At 50.7% G+C, this 13,665-nt stretch overlaps 1 protein-coding gene across 2 annotated transcripts in view; it reads left to right on the top strand.

Moving 5' to 3' along the window:
* KIF26B (kinesin family member 26B) overlaps positions 1 to 12,195 on the top strand; it is a 555,676-nt gene extending 543,481 nt beyond the window's left edge. For both annotated transcript variants that reach the window (XM_015127721.3, XM_028849150.2), the window contains 3 exons: positions 7,166 to 7,368; positions 7,898 to 8,048; positions 11,405 to 12,195. In XM_015127721.3, coding sequence (XP_014983207.3) covers positions 7,166 to 7,368; positions 7,898 to 8,048; positions 11,405 to 11,553 — 503 coding nt within the window. In that variant the 3' untranslated portion in view covers positions 11,554 to 12,195. The remainder of the gene's footprint in view (positions 1 to 7,165; positions 7,369 to 7,897; positions 8,049 to 11,404) is intronic.
* Positions 12,196 to 13,665: the final 1,470 nt, after the last annotated feature.

Below are 13,665 nucleotides of genomic sequence, written 5' to 3'. Positions count from 1 at the left end.
AAAGAAATCCATCTTAAGGGACCATGTAGGTATGCAGATGTAGTTTTATGATATGGACAGCCCCATCTGCTCACCTCATCACAGATGACAGAGCTTGGCCATGGGGATGTTAGGCTGTAAGCATGGTAGGGAATCATCGTGGCTGTCAGTACCTTGACGTCTATTATTTGCCAGGTGGGGTTCTTCAGTCTTTGATGCTCTTTGACTCTGCTTCATTTCACCCCTCCATCGCAGAGACAGCACTTGGAGCAGAACCCCATTTAAGACAAGTTGAAAAGGCAGAGCCATTCCATGTGACATAGTGGCTGCTGTGTCTTATGGCCAGGGCCAAGGGCTTGAAACGTATTGATAGTAGTAAAAATAACAAGCAGGAAAGCAGCTGCCGGCCTTCCCAGTACCTGGTTAATGAACACTTGTTATTCTAATCCACGCAGGCTTGGTCTTCAAAGTCCAGACGATGTGTGGCCACATGGCCACGTATGTTTCAGTGTCCCACAGTGCTTTCATGCACTCAAATTTACTGTCTTGTTTCTACCAGTCCATTTCATTATTTCCGTGGCTTTCACAGGTTTTTTTTTTTTTTTTTTTCAAGACTTTTATTTTTTGGTTTGGCGGTTACACTGGAGTGAAGAGGAAGAAAAAAAACTGCTTGACGAGCAGGCAGCAGGCTCCGCGTATGCCCTTGCTCTGGGCTAAGTGCTTTCGTAAATGCTGTCCTCTAGGAGTCTCTGGTTAGGTAAGGCTATTGGAGGAAAACGGTGTAAAATTAAAATGCCAGGGCAGGTGCTAGAAATGGGATTTCACGTGGAGTGCCAAGAGAAGACCTTTGTCATGAGCTGCTGTAGATCCAGGCTCCATGATGGATGTGGCAGTGGAGACGTGCTCGTTTCAGGTTAGGTGACCTTGTCTTGCTTATTTATGATTATTATTAAGAGAAACGGTGGCTGTCAGACGTGATCAGCATAAATCAAGAGCAACTTCTTTAAGAGAAGCTATAAAACTCCTCCAAGGAGATTCCTGACTAGATGGCTGGAGTTCACAATTATGAGAGGCGTTGGAACCAGAGAGGGACATCTTTTGTCTGAGACGGCTTATTTCCTTAGTAAAAACGAACTGGAATGATGGGGAGAATAACCTGGACCTCTCTGATTCCTTCATAGGATGTGTAACAGCAGGAACGACCAGACATCACAATGGTTCGTTCTTGTCTTCTCATTCTTGGAGGTCCCTGTTGCTGCGTGTGCACGGGATTGGGCTTGTTCCATCGGCCACAGCAGGGTGCGGTGAATTCAGTTAGAAAGCAGGAGACTTAGGATCTTGAGCTGTGTGACCTTTGGGGAATCACTGTCCTCTTTGAGCTTCAGTTTCCTCATATGCAAGTCAAACGAGAGGATTGGTAGATAATACCATGGTCTCTGAGCTGCCCACATCATAGGAGACTATGCAGATAAGTGAAATAATATTGATGGTCATGTGATGTCTTTTCCTTAGAGCAATCTGTAGTCGGTGGGATTTATTTTCAGTTGTTAAACGTTGACCAGGTGTCTTCTGTGCTCTTAGAGCTTGGTGATGTGGAAGTTTCTGGTGTGTGGGTAGAGGTGGAGGCAGCCGACACAGGGGACAAGGCCACCGTAAGAAGTTTGTCATCTAATTGGAGAGAAAGGGTGAAAAGCATGGAATAGAGAACAGTGAACTGAGTGCACTGCCAGATGCTGAGAGGGGAAGTGAAGACCCAAGTGGAGAGAGCATTTAGACAAAGCAGGATCCTGCAAAATGCAGAGGCTGCAGAGAAACGTTGGGATTGAGCTTGGTCCGGGAAGGTGCTTACAGCGGGATAGGCAGAGAGGGTGCAGGGCACTGAGGCTGAGGCAGGAATGGGACCACAAGCTCCCAGCAGCAAGAGCCTGGCCTGTGGGCAACACAGTAAGAATAACTCAAGCAAGGGATAGTCCCAACAAGTAGAGCAAGACACTGGGAAACATAAGCCCAGATCAAGTCACACCTGGAACATCTGGGAACTACAAGAACAGTACACATTATATTCTACATAGTTCTATAAGAAGATACAACATATTATTGTAGGTGGCAGTGGGGAGTCATTGCAGGCTCTTGACCAACGAAGTGATAAGGTGAGAGAAATGATGTTGCTTTGATTGATAGATTTTCATTGCTCCATCCACAGTTCCTTGCCAGCCCCTCTATGGTCAGCACCATGAAATTGCGTATAGCCCAGAGCCAAGAATGAGCCCAGGTGGGGAGGGAATGTGTGTCCTGGCCAGTGTGCATGGCAGCAGCTGAGGGTGTCAATCCGTGATACACAGTTGATGCCATAATTGCACCAGCCGAGCCCCCTACCCTGAGCCCCCAATCCTCGCACTCCCCCGTCCCCATCATCCATTATATGTTATGTCAATTCTCTTGTCTTCCTCCAGTCCCTGACATTGCACCCTCATCCTGGTGTGTTACTTCCTCGGACTCTTTCCCTTGCTTTCCTTTTCTTGGACTGGATGGGGAAGTCTGACCGGTATATGAGTGCCTTGGCCTGAATTGAATTCATTCCCACCGCAGGGAGGCTCGGCACCAGAAAAGCCCTGCAGGGAGGGAGGGAGGGTCTGCCTGAAGAGAAGCTCCACAGGGAGGCATGGTGCTCTGGAATGCCCCAGACCTTGACCTGCCTGGACGTGAGCAAGGCCTGTTCTACACTTGACTCAGCCTGCTTGGTGCTGAGCACTGGGCTGGTGTCGGTTACCGTTGGATATTATTGATTGATTCATTGATGGGCTGGCTGCTTGGTTGGCAGTATAGTCCTAGAAGTTTGCTCATATTTTTTTTCCTGTGTATTTCTCGTATCTTGTTCTGCTGGTGGTGCTTTAAGTGCTGAGTCTAATCTGCTACTTTGTCATTCTAAGCATCAGACACTGCCTTTCTGTTGGTGCTGAGTCAACATTACTGACTGATGGGCCTGTCTTGTGAGTTGTGACTTGCACCTGTAGTGAATTGAGCTACCAGCTTCAGTTCCCAGAGTGCTGCATAAAAACTTGTGACTAATTGCTCCTCACCAAGGCCCGAGGGCACCGTGGTTTGCTCTGCCAACCTCTCGTGTTCATTTGGTTCTCAGGCACATCCTGGTTTTAAAAAATTCTAGCAGCACAGTGGTCACCGGCGTAATGAAAATCAGAGGAAGGCAAGCTGCTTGCTGTCAGAGTTCAGATTTCCAGAATGTTTCCAAGAGAACCAGCCTAGAGCCAGTTGAGAGTAGGTTCAGAATGAGAGCCTTTTTGATTACACAGTTGGGGAAAAAGGAGGAAAGTCATTGATTCTCTCAGACACCAAGGAAGCTCTTCAGATGAGAACCCCAAGGAGAGTAGGTGGCAGTGATGCTGTGAGGTGGCACTGCGGTCCTGGGTGCAGGGTTCAGAATCTCGGAGAATATGGGAGGAAGCCCGCACCCGGCATCGAGGAGAGTTTGTGGCGCTGGGGAACCTGCCTCTTTCTCATCCCTGGCACGCGAGCCATTTGCCTTTTCAGCTACAACACGACAGCAGGCCACACAGCCAGCATCATTCTTCATCACGGAGCTGGCTCCTTGCTGGTCAATAAAATCACATGTATTGATTCATGTTCTCTTTCTCTCTGCTCTGATATCTACAGTTCCTTTCAATATTAGTGCTTCATGCTTTTTTGACTCACGGTCTTCCTAGTGCCCACACTTTGAGTCAGAATGCAGACAGTGGGTGATGGAGCAGAAAGCTATGCTGGAGGGCTCTTGGGGGCAGAAGCATATTCCCCAGGGAGAGCTGAGAGGCCTCAGCACTCAGAACGCCCATGCTTCCCGACACTTAACCTCAGCAGCAGCATCTGCAGACTCGTGTGGGGGCTTCTGTCTGGACTCCGGGATGTTGAGAGTAGAAGACCCAGTGTCAGCTTCTCACGTGGGCTGTCAGCGCTGCAGGTGATCCAGGAAGATGGACTGGGATGGGTCCGCCACCCCTCTTACTGCACGCAGCTGTCGGCCAGGCCTGGAACAGGAGGGGCGAGGGGTGGGCTCAGCCTCTGCTAGTGGGAGAGGTCCTGGTTGGAAGTTTCCTTGAAGTATCAGTGTTGACTTTCTCAGGTCAAATCTGGACCATTTCATGTGGTAAATCTATGTTGGCAGGTATCAGCCTAAGTGCTTTGAACATACTGCACTTGTACATGCCTGGACCGGATGCCAGGCTGATGAGCAGGGAGGGGTCGAGAAGCAGGAGGGAGCCCAGCCCACCAGCAGCAGCAGGAGGCTGGCCCTGGCCGTGTGCTCCCCGATCAGACAGGTGGCATCCAGTGGGGCACCGCACGACTCTCGCCAGGGTGGGGCTCCCCCTACACCTTTCTTAGAGCTGATGGTGACCTGACCCCACTCACAGCCTGGAAGGAGGGGATCCCTGGCAGAGACTGGGCTTGGCAGAAAGCCGGGCATCTGCTTGAAAGGTGGAGATGCTGGAGCATGCAGAAAATCTAAGAACAATTATTTATATGGGGCCCCAGACCAAGGTCCTCGGGTCGGTCTTTGCCCAGGGATGGCATATCAGTACCATCGCTTCCTGTGCCCTTTCCAGTAACGTGAGGGCACCACTCTGCCCCTGAACTGCCTTCAGGGCACTTCCCTCCATTTCCTCAGCCTGACCACATTACCCCTGCCCCAGTACTTGGCTTACCCTCATCATCACCTAAGTGAGGCTCACGTGCACCTCTGGAGGGAGACAGGCGCGGGGAGAGGGAGCCTCAGCTGGAGGTGCAGGAACGGAATCTCAATCCATTCACGGGGCTGATGTTCTGGTACCTAAATTCAGAAGTTTACAAAAATCCGAGACACTTGTTCATTTGTGTGCAGGAAGAAGGCATTCCTAGCCCCCAAACCACACCTAACCTGACAGTGGGCACTCACTTCCCACCTTGGGAGGGATCGATGTGGTGAGGAAGTTCCAGGTTGCTGGATGGCATGGAAAGGAGGCATTGGGAATTAGATACCTGCCAGGATATTTCTATGAAGCTGTTGTAGCCCAGGGAAATGTCACTCTCCAGGTGTTTTTACTTTCTCTACTCCCATCTCACATGGTGCCCTGGCATGGGTATTGGCAGGAGATGGAGTGGTAGCCAGGCTCCAAGATGGCCCCCATGGTCTCTGCCTTCACACCCTCCTGCATTTCCCAGAGCTGGTCTCTGTGTCGAGTGGGATGTGGCAGCGTGATGGTATGTCACTTTCATAAGCAGGTTATACCAGATGCTGCAGCTTCTGTGCTGGGTGCCCCTCGTGCTCTCTTGGGTCACTCCCTCTGGGGGAAGCCAGCTGCCATGTCACAAACAGTTCCGTGCAGGAGAGGCCTGCGTGGCAGTGAACTAAAGCCTCCCGCCGTGATGACATGAGCGAGCTTAGAAACGGAAGCTGCAGCCTCAGTCAAGCCTTCAGATGAGTGCAGCCCCAGCTGACTCCTGAGAGGCCCTGAGAACCTGAGAACCACCTGGCGAAAACTACTCCCAGATTCCCACCCACAGGAATATGTGAGATGAATGTTTGCTGTTTTCGCCACAGGGTTTGGGGTTAATTTGTTACCCACCAGCCGTTTCACAGGTTCCTTCCATGGGACAGAAGCTAGAGTTGAGGCACAGAAAAGCTAAACCGTTTGCCAACAGTCAGCTAGCTTGATCAGACTGATTTAAAATAAAAAACCCAAAACTCTGCTCTGGTCACTTCCCAGGGTAAGTCTCAGACACTAAGGAGACAGACAGTTGCTTTATTCCAGTGGTCGATGTTGCTTAGTTTCGTTAGTTGGGGCCTGCACTTTGTTGGAAACTAAACGCGATTGTGTATGTGTATACATAAGATCAAATCTGGGCTCTAAAAAGTGAGGTTTTGGCCGGGTGCGGTGGCTCACGCCTGTAATCCCAACACTTTGGGAGGCTGAGGCAAGCGGATCACTTGAGACCAGGAGTTCGAGACCATCCTGGCCAACACGGTGAAACCCTGTCTCTACTAAAAATACAAAAAATTAGTTGGGCGTGGTGGCGGCGCCTGTAGTTCCAGGTACTCGGGAGGCAGAGGCAGGGAAACCCAGCAGGTGGAGGTTGCAGTGAGCTGAGATCATGCCACTGCACTCCAGCCTGGGCGACAAAGTGAGACTCCCTGTCAAAAAAAGTGAGATTTAATATGAAGCAAAAGGAGCTCAGATCCCTGAGTTCACTTCATAGAGAAAATTAACACAGTAGTGAGCGTTCCTTGTTGTCTTCTGGAGGAGACATGCTTCAACTGACATTTGTTCATCAACACTGCAGTCCCCTGTGCCATGCAAGAGTTTAGTCTCCATTCCGGGAGCCTTGTGTTTCACTAATACCCAGGGTCTCTTCTGCTGAGAAAGAAAGAGAATAGATACTGGGAGAGAGCACTGGCAGTGCTTGTCACAGTGTGTGAAGCATGTGAAATAGTGCCTGGCACGTACCCGGCGCATGTCAGTGCTGCTGCTGTTATAAGCAAATCGACAGTGTTTTCTGGAACTCCTGTAATGACATCAAACGCTCGGACCTTTTGACCCATCCATGCTGAGGATGTGCCAGTGTGGCTCACAGGTCTAAGCTGCATGTTTCACAGGTGGAACTAGGAGGCAGTTCTAAAGATTCCCCCGGAGTTGGCTGAGCTAAAGCCCAAGTGTCGGCTTAGGGGAGGAGAGGTGGAGGTGGGTGGTGGGAAGTGGCAGTGTTTAGTCCTGCCTCAGATCCTGGGGTGCTTGTCATGACCTCATCTGTTACATCCACAAAATATTTAAAAGATTGAATTCAGGCTGGGTGTAGTGGCTCACACCGGTAATCCCAGCACTTTGGGAGACTAAGGTGGGGAGGATAACTTGAGGCCAGGAGTTCGAGACCAGCCTGGGCAATATGGCAAGATGTCATCTCTACCAAAAAAAAAAAAAAAAAAAAAAAGCTGGGTGTGGTGGTGTCACCTGTGGTCCCAACTACTTAGGAGGCTGAGACAGGACAATTGCTTGAGTCCAGGAATTCAAGGCTGCAGTGAGCTATGATCGCACCACTGCACTCCAGCCTGGGCAACAGAGCAAGACCCTATCTCCAAAAAAAAAAAAAAAAAAATTGAAATTCAGAAAGACTAACTCTTTGGGCTTAATCCCCTCCTCAGGTTCTCAGAGACGGAGGCTTATCCCAGCACTATCCCTGGACACCTCTTCCCCTGTGAGAAAACCCACCAACAGCACAGGCGTCCGCTGGGTGGACGGCCCCCTGCGGAGCAGCCAGAGGGGCCTTGGGGAGCCCTTTGAGATTAAAGTCTATGAAATCGATGACGTGGAGCGCCTGCAGCGGCGACGAGGGGGCGCCAGCAAGGTGAGGCAGCCTCCCCCACCACCCATACGGGGGCCCAGGCAGGGCCCTGGGGAAGACGGCCCAGACCCAGGCTTCCCAGCCGGCTTCTGGCTCGGGTGGTGGGAAGGGGGCTTCTGTCCCAGCAAAGGGCCTTTGGACAGAGGCTGTGGAGAGAGCCCCGTGTTTCTCTTGCTGAAATGTTGTAAAGGCTCCAAAGCCAGGGGTGGGGGCTGATGATCTTGGGGGCTTTTCTGGCTCCTTGAGGCTCCCCGTCTTAACCAGCCTTTGTCCATCTTGAAACACCCACCACCTGCTTTCTCAATTTAAGAATGGCCTGTCATAGTCCAAGAATGGCCTGTCATAGTCCTACCTTGTGAGGTGTCTGAACTGACTGGCCTGTCGAGGCAGAAATGTGGCCGAGATCACCTGGGTCCCTCCCACACGTCTCCATCCCCAGCCTGTTTTCCATCAACGATACTCACAGGTGCTCCCTGTGGCGTGGGCTGGGCGTGAGCAGAAGGGCCCTTTCTCCTCTCTGTCTGTGTGCTAGGAGGTCATGTGCTTCAACGCCAAGCTGAAAATTCTGGAACACCGCCAGCAGAGGATCGCCGAGGTCCGCGCCAAGTACGAGTGGCTGATGAAGGAGCTGGAGGCGACCAAACAGTACCTGATGCTGGATCCCAACAAGTGGCTCAGTGAATGTAAGGCCGGGGTTCCTTCCCTCCCTCGCAACTACTGGGCTCCCCCGCTCACCAGGCCTGGCGCATAGCCCAGGGAGCCAGTGACAGAGGCTGCGTCCACCTCCTCGGTCCCAGGATGCCCACCACGTGGAGGAAGTTGCACCCAGCCAGCAGCCTACTCCCCGGGGGCAGGCGGGAGGGCTGGGGCAGCAAGAGGTGGTGAATATTGCTCTTGCAAGATTATTTCTCACGTGTCTCAGTCCAAAGCACCTGAAAATGAGATTTTTCCCCCTGCTTGTGGCGGAAGATCACCCAGACATGAAGACTGTTACAGATCTGCTCCTCGGCCCCAAATCACACTGCATATCTAGCCTGAAATAGACAAGAATTTATAGAGCCCTTAATAGGCTAGAGTGCACCGTCCTAGAAAAGCTGCGCAGAGGACCCAGAAAGCAAGGAAAACATTTCTGAGTGAAAAAAAAAAAAAAAAAACGACAGCCACAGGATTATTTCCATTTAATAGCCCAGGATGACCGTAACCATCTAATAACAATTCAGGACAATTTTGCTCTCTTTGAAAGATGGATTCAATTGTCTCTTACTTATTTGTTCCTGACCATTCCATTTAGCACAAAATAAAACTTCAATCTGGTCCCAGCTATTACACTGATACAGGAGCTAATGCTGGACGACTCAGTCTGTGGGGTCAAATACATTCCTGCCATTCAGGTTCCCTCTGCCTCCCCTTCCCATCCTGCCCTCAGCCTCTGGCAGGCCTCCTTTGTACTGCCCCTCCCCCGCACGGCCCCCACCCTCTTCCGGTCTTCCCTGGCCAGTGCGGAGGGCCTGCAGGCAGAGGCTGGAAGCTTAGGTTTATGTTCCAAAGCAGCTGGTTGAAAAGATATTGGGGTGAAACGGTCCTGGGTCAAGGTGCGGAAGAAAGTGGCAGGACTTGTCGGCCTCCCGGCCATGCTGCCACGTGTAACCGCAGTCTCCCGGCAGCTGCCTCTCCCTAGGAAAAAGGTGCTAACATTTCCCTAAGGACTCACTGGATTCTTGGGACAGTCTATGGAGCATCCTGTAATAGTAAGTTGCAGCCTTTGCAGCTGTGGCCACAGGCATACAGACCTGCTTTGGCTGCTGGCTCTCTCACAGACTAGCTGTAGGACCTCGGGTAAGAAAGACACTTCACTCTGAGCCTTGACTTCCTTAGCTGTAAAATGGGAAAAATAATGGTGACTACACCACAGGGCAGTTGTGAGGTGTGGATCAGTACCTGTTGGTCCTCTTGGTGCTTATTACACTGCTTGGCCCAGGATGAGAGCTCAGGATCTGCTAGTAATTATTAGTATTATCCCAAAGTTCAACAACAGGAGACATTTCCTGGCCAGGTGCGGTGGCTCACGCCTGTAATCCCAGCACTTTGGGAGGCCAAGGTGGGCAGATGACTTGAGCCCAGGAGTTCAAGACCAGCCTTGACAACGTGGTGTGAAACCCCGTCTCTACCAAAAATACAAAAATTAGCTGGGTGTGGTGGCAGGCACCTGTAATCCCAGCTACTCAGGAGGCTGAGGTTGCAGTGAGCTGAGATTGCATCACTGCACTCCAGCCTGGGTGACGGAGTGAGACCCTGTCTCAAAAATACAAATAAAAAACAGGAGGCATTTCCTTCATGCCTGCTTGCCTGATGCACTGAGCTGGATCTTCTGTTAGAAATGTGAGCAAAGACATGAACTTGTCCTGTGAGGGCATTTCATCGAGGGCACTAATGGGGAGGGCAGACGGGGCGAGGGCATTGGTTACTGTCTGCCCGTGACATGCGCACAGGGCCCTGTGCTTATCCCCCCCGCTGCGCATACCCTTTTCCTTGTTTCAGGAATCCCTGGCCACTTAAAGATCCCAGGGGCCTCCTTTCAGTCAGTTCTCTGTCAGTTCTCCTTCATTTTTGCTATTTTCATTAACATTTTATTTTTAAGAACTGTTTATGCCCAGGGCAGACTTGAAAATTATCTTCATCTTACAAAGTTGTGTTTTTTCCCAGGATGGGAACAAGCTGAAACATTAATACGTACGTGTTTAGCTGCTTCCAGGAAACAACCGCTTCCTTCTAGTCTTTGTACATATGTCAAAATCACTGTGTTTTTGATGCTGAGAAAGAAAATGAACAGAAAGCTACATGAAAGGGGAAACACAGATTGTTTCTTGAAGATGAATTGAAAACAGTAATGGAAAAAAGGATCAATGAGGCTGCCTGCTGACTGTTCCCTGTGGGCAAGAGGCAGGGGACTGGCATGGAAAGATCCATTTTTAGTTCTATTTCTTCGTTCTGATGCCACTTTCAAGGTTGTCTAGTAATGTAGTCTGATGTGGTCATAGAATGATGGCTCCTTTTGCTTTTTGTTTTGGTTTTTAAATATTACACTGGTATTCAGGGCCTTCGGTCTCCTTCCAGCTCTAGTCCTGGTTAACTGCATCAGCCTCTGAGTCGTGTCACTGTCCAGCTCTCAGGGACCTCATCTGCAGAAAGAAGACACTCTGCAGACGTCAACTCTAATCCCCGATGTTTCCATAGTGTGGCATCGTTTTCAAATCAAGTTCATGTTCATTGTCTCATTTTATCTTCACAGCAACTCAGGGCAGGCAGGGTAGGAATTACTACTCTCACATTCCTTTTAAGGACACTGGGTCAGCCAGCGTGGAGGTCCCAGAGCTCGTCTCTTGCCTGGGGTTCCAGGTTTGGCTGCTGTCCATGCCTTTCCTCCTCGTACTGGGAGCCTGCTGGACCCCTGGAGCCTGGGCCAGGCAGCCCATCCCTCTGCCCAGCCACCTCTAGACAAAGTAGGGGACTTGATGCCAGAAGGGGTTGATTCCAGATACTTGTTCTTCAGGCCTTGAAGGATACAGACTTTTTACTCTGTGCAGGCCTGAACATCAGGAAAGGTATCTGGGTTATAATCCAGAAACATCCTTTCGTAAAAGGGGGCAGAAGTATAACTGTCACTCAACTGAGACCCCCAGAAGGGAGGGACTCTCCCCACCTCAGCTTGAAGTATTTACTTGATAGTGAATAGCGTGGTAGAGTCTCTCAAATCCTGCGATGGGGATGGCTGGAGGTAGGGGAAGCGAGAATGTCCCCGTGTTAGTCAGTAGAATCTCAAACACACGTTAAGGATCTAAACACTGGTAAAGAGTGTTCCGTTCCACCCAAAAGAGGCTGAGGATCGGGCAGGAGGGAACCCTGCGGTGGCCTAAGGCAGGCGAGTTAGACCTTTAGACCAAGGGGTAGATGTGGGGGCGGCAGCTCCAGGCTGAGCCGTCGGGAGATGCTTCGCACTCTGTTTGCTCTGTGTCTCCATCAAGCTCTTCCTCTCTTGCAGTTGACTTGGAGCAGGTTTGGGAGCTGGATTCCCTGGAGTACCTGGAGGCCCTGGAGTGTGTGACGGAGCGCCTGGAGAGCCGTGTCAACTTCTGCAAGGCCCATCTCATGATGATCACCTGCTTCGACATCACCTCCAGGCGCCGGTAGAGGAGCCAGCCCCTTGTCCTAGCGGTTCCCCGCTCCCCAGGACTTCAGAGACGGTGCACGCCCCTAGGCCCTCTGTGCCGGGGCATCAAAGACAATGAATGAGGATGAAGGTTGGTGGCAAGTCTGGAGCGAGCGTTGAGCGAAGGCGAGTTTTCTTTTGTTTTCTGTAGGAAAGGCGCAAACGTCAAACACCCATGGAAGGAGAAAAGGATGGGAAGCCCGAGGGGTGTCCGCCCTGCGAGACTGAAAAAGCACTTTGAGGAACCTTACCTTGTTTGTACATAAGAACTGCTAGTGAACGAGACCTCACTCTTCTCTTACTTTCGTGAGAGAGGAGCGGGGCGGATGTAGGATTGCTGTGGAAAGCGAACACAACAACAAAAAGACCCAGAATGACTGATTAAGTGCCTTGCAAATCTTTATTATTATCCAAACATTTATGTTCATACTTTCTTGTGTACAGATGGTGCTAGTCAAGATGAAAACAACAAAACAAAAACGTTTTGGAAATGTATTCACAGCTCGTTTTCTCTTGGTGTTTTATCCTATTTCTGACTTGCTGTTTCTAAGTAAGTTGTGTTTGTAGAGCTATTTCCTAATCAGTATTGCTTATGAATAAATGTTACCTGTCTTTTATGGTTATTCTGGTGAGGCCACTCAAACAGAACAAGAGGCTTCCTCGGCACGAGCCAGTGTGTGTGTTTCCAAAGTAGGTTTGGAGCAGCAGGTGACCTCGATGCCACGTCCCAACAAGCAGCGTGGTCGGGGCAGACCCAGAAGGTTGATTGTGGGGCAGGTGCTTTAGAGAACAGGCGAGGAGCTGGGCGCTGCAGCATCGGGGAGGAGGAGTCCTTTGCGACCTGGGTCCTCCCTGCTCCTGGGAGGTGGGCTGTGTGTTCTGTAGACAGTTTGCCCCCCTCAAGTCCTCACACACATATGGTTCCTTGACCCACAAATCCACAGTTTGCCTGGCCCTCAAAATTCGTATTCATTTTTATTCCAAAGACTTGAAGGAAAGCTGGAACCAGTTCACCAGAGCTGTATTTTCTAGTGTTGTGAATTGACTAAAGTAGGATTTACCCCAGCTGAGAGACCTCCTCAGGCTTAGTTCAGAGACTTCACCTGTATTGGATTAGAACAAGGGTTCTTGAGACGGTACATCTTGTCTGTTGTCCAGAGTCCAAGGATTTCAGCTCTCCTACATCCCAAAGCCTCTACGCCAAGAAGGGACGGGCTTGTCCTCTCAGTCTTTGCCCCTCTACCCAAAGGCAGAGCTTCCCTCCATAACTCCCACAACCCTGGATATCAGTCTTTGCCCCTACCCAAAGGCAGAGCTTCCCCTCCATAACTCCCACAACCCTGGAGAGGCAGAACATAGCTGAAGAGATGGATGTCCAGGTTTTGGCTCCCAATAACTCAGGACTTCAAATTTAGGTGTTCCTCCCTGTAACAATTCCCTTAGGAATTACACCCATTTTAGTGATTGATAGAATCCCCAGGTCCAGAGTGGTCAAGGGATTCGCCTGATCAAAGCTGTGGTGCTGATAGAACAGCCTGGAAGCCAGGAGTCCCTGCAGCCTTCACATCAAGGACAGTGCTTAGGCATTTGCAGAGTACGCTTCCCTTTTGCCCTCAAATGCAGCACATCTTCATGAGCCTGTTTCCAACTAGGCTGCCTTTATTAACCAACAACTCAGCCCCAGCCACTCCCCAAGGGGGGAAAAAAACGCTACATTTCTGGCTCAGTGTACCTCTGGACGCTGCAGCCCACACAGCTGGCTGAACTCGGTAAATGGGAACCAAAGTCTTGTGAGCTTCACATGATCTGCTCCTTTGTTATCAGAACAGGGTTCAGGTGGCCCTGTTGGCGGAAGCCAGCTCCTGGGTCACGAGTCTGGCTTTGCACCTTTCCTAAGAGTCTGCTTCTGTACAAACAGGAGACATGCCCACATCTGCCAGCTGAACAGGCTCAACTGCAGGGAGAGGCTGCTCTGGCATGGCTCAGTCTCCCTTCTATGCATCTCCCAAGTCTGATAAGTTTGTTGCCCTGGGAAGCAGGACCTCCCTAAGCTCCTGCGCCTTGACCCCATTCTGCAGGACAGTCGCGTGCTC

This window comes from Macaca mulatta, chromosome 1 (genome assembly GCF_049350105.2).
Source record: "Macaca mulatta isolate MMU2019108-1 chromosome 1, T2T-MMU8v2.0, whole genome shotgun sequence".
In the NCBI taxonomy this organism is placed as follows: domain Eukaryota; kingdom Metazoa; phylum Chordata; class Mammalia; order Primates; family Cercopithecidae; genus Macaca; species Macaca mulatta.
This window is presented reverse-complemented; position numbering and strand designations above follow the sequence as displayed.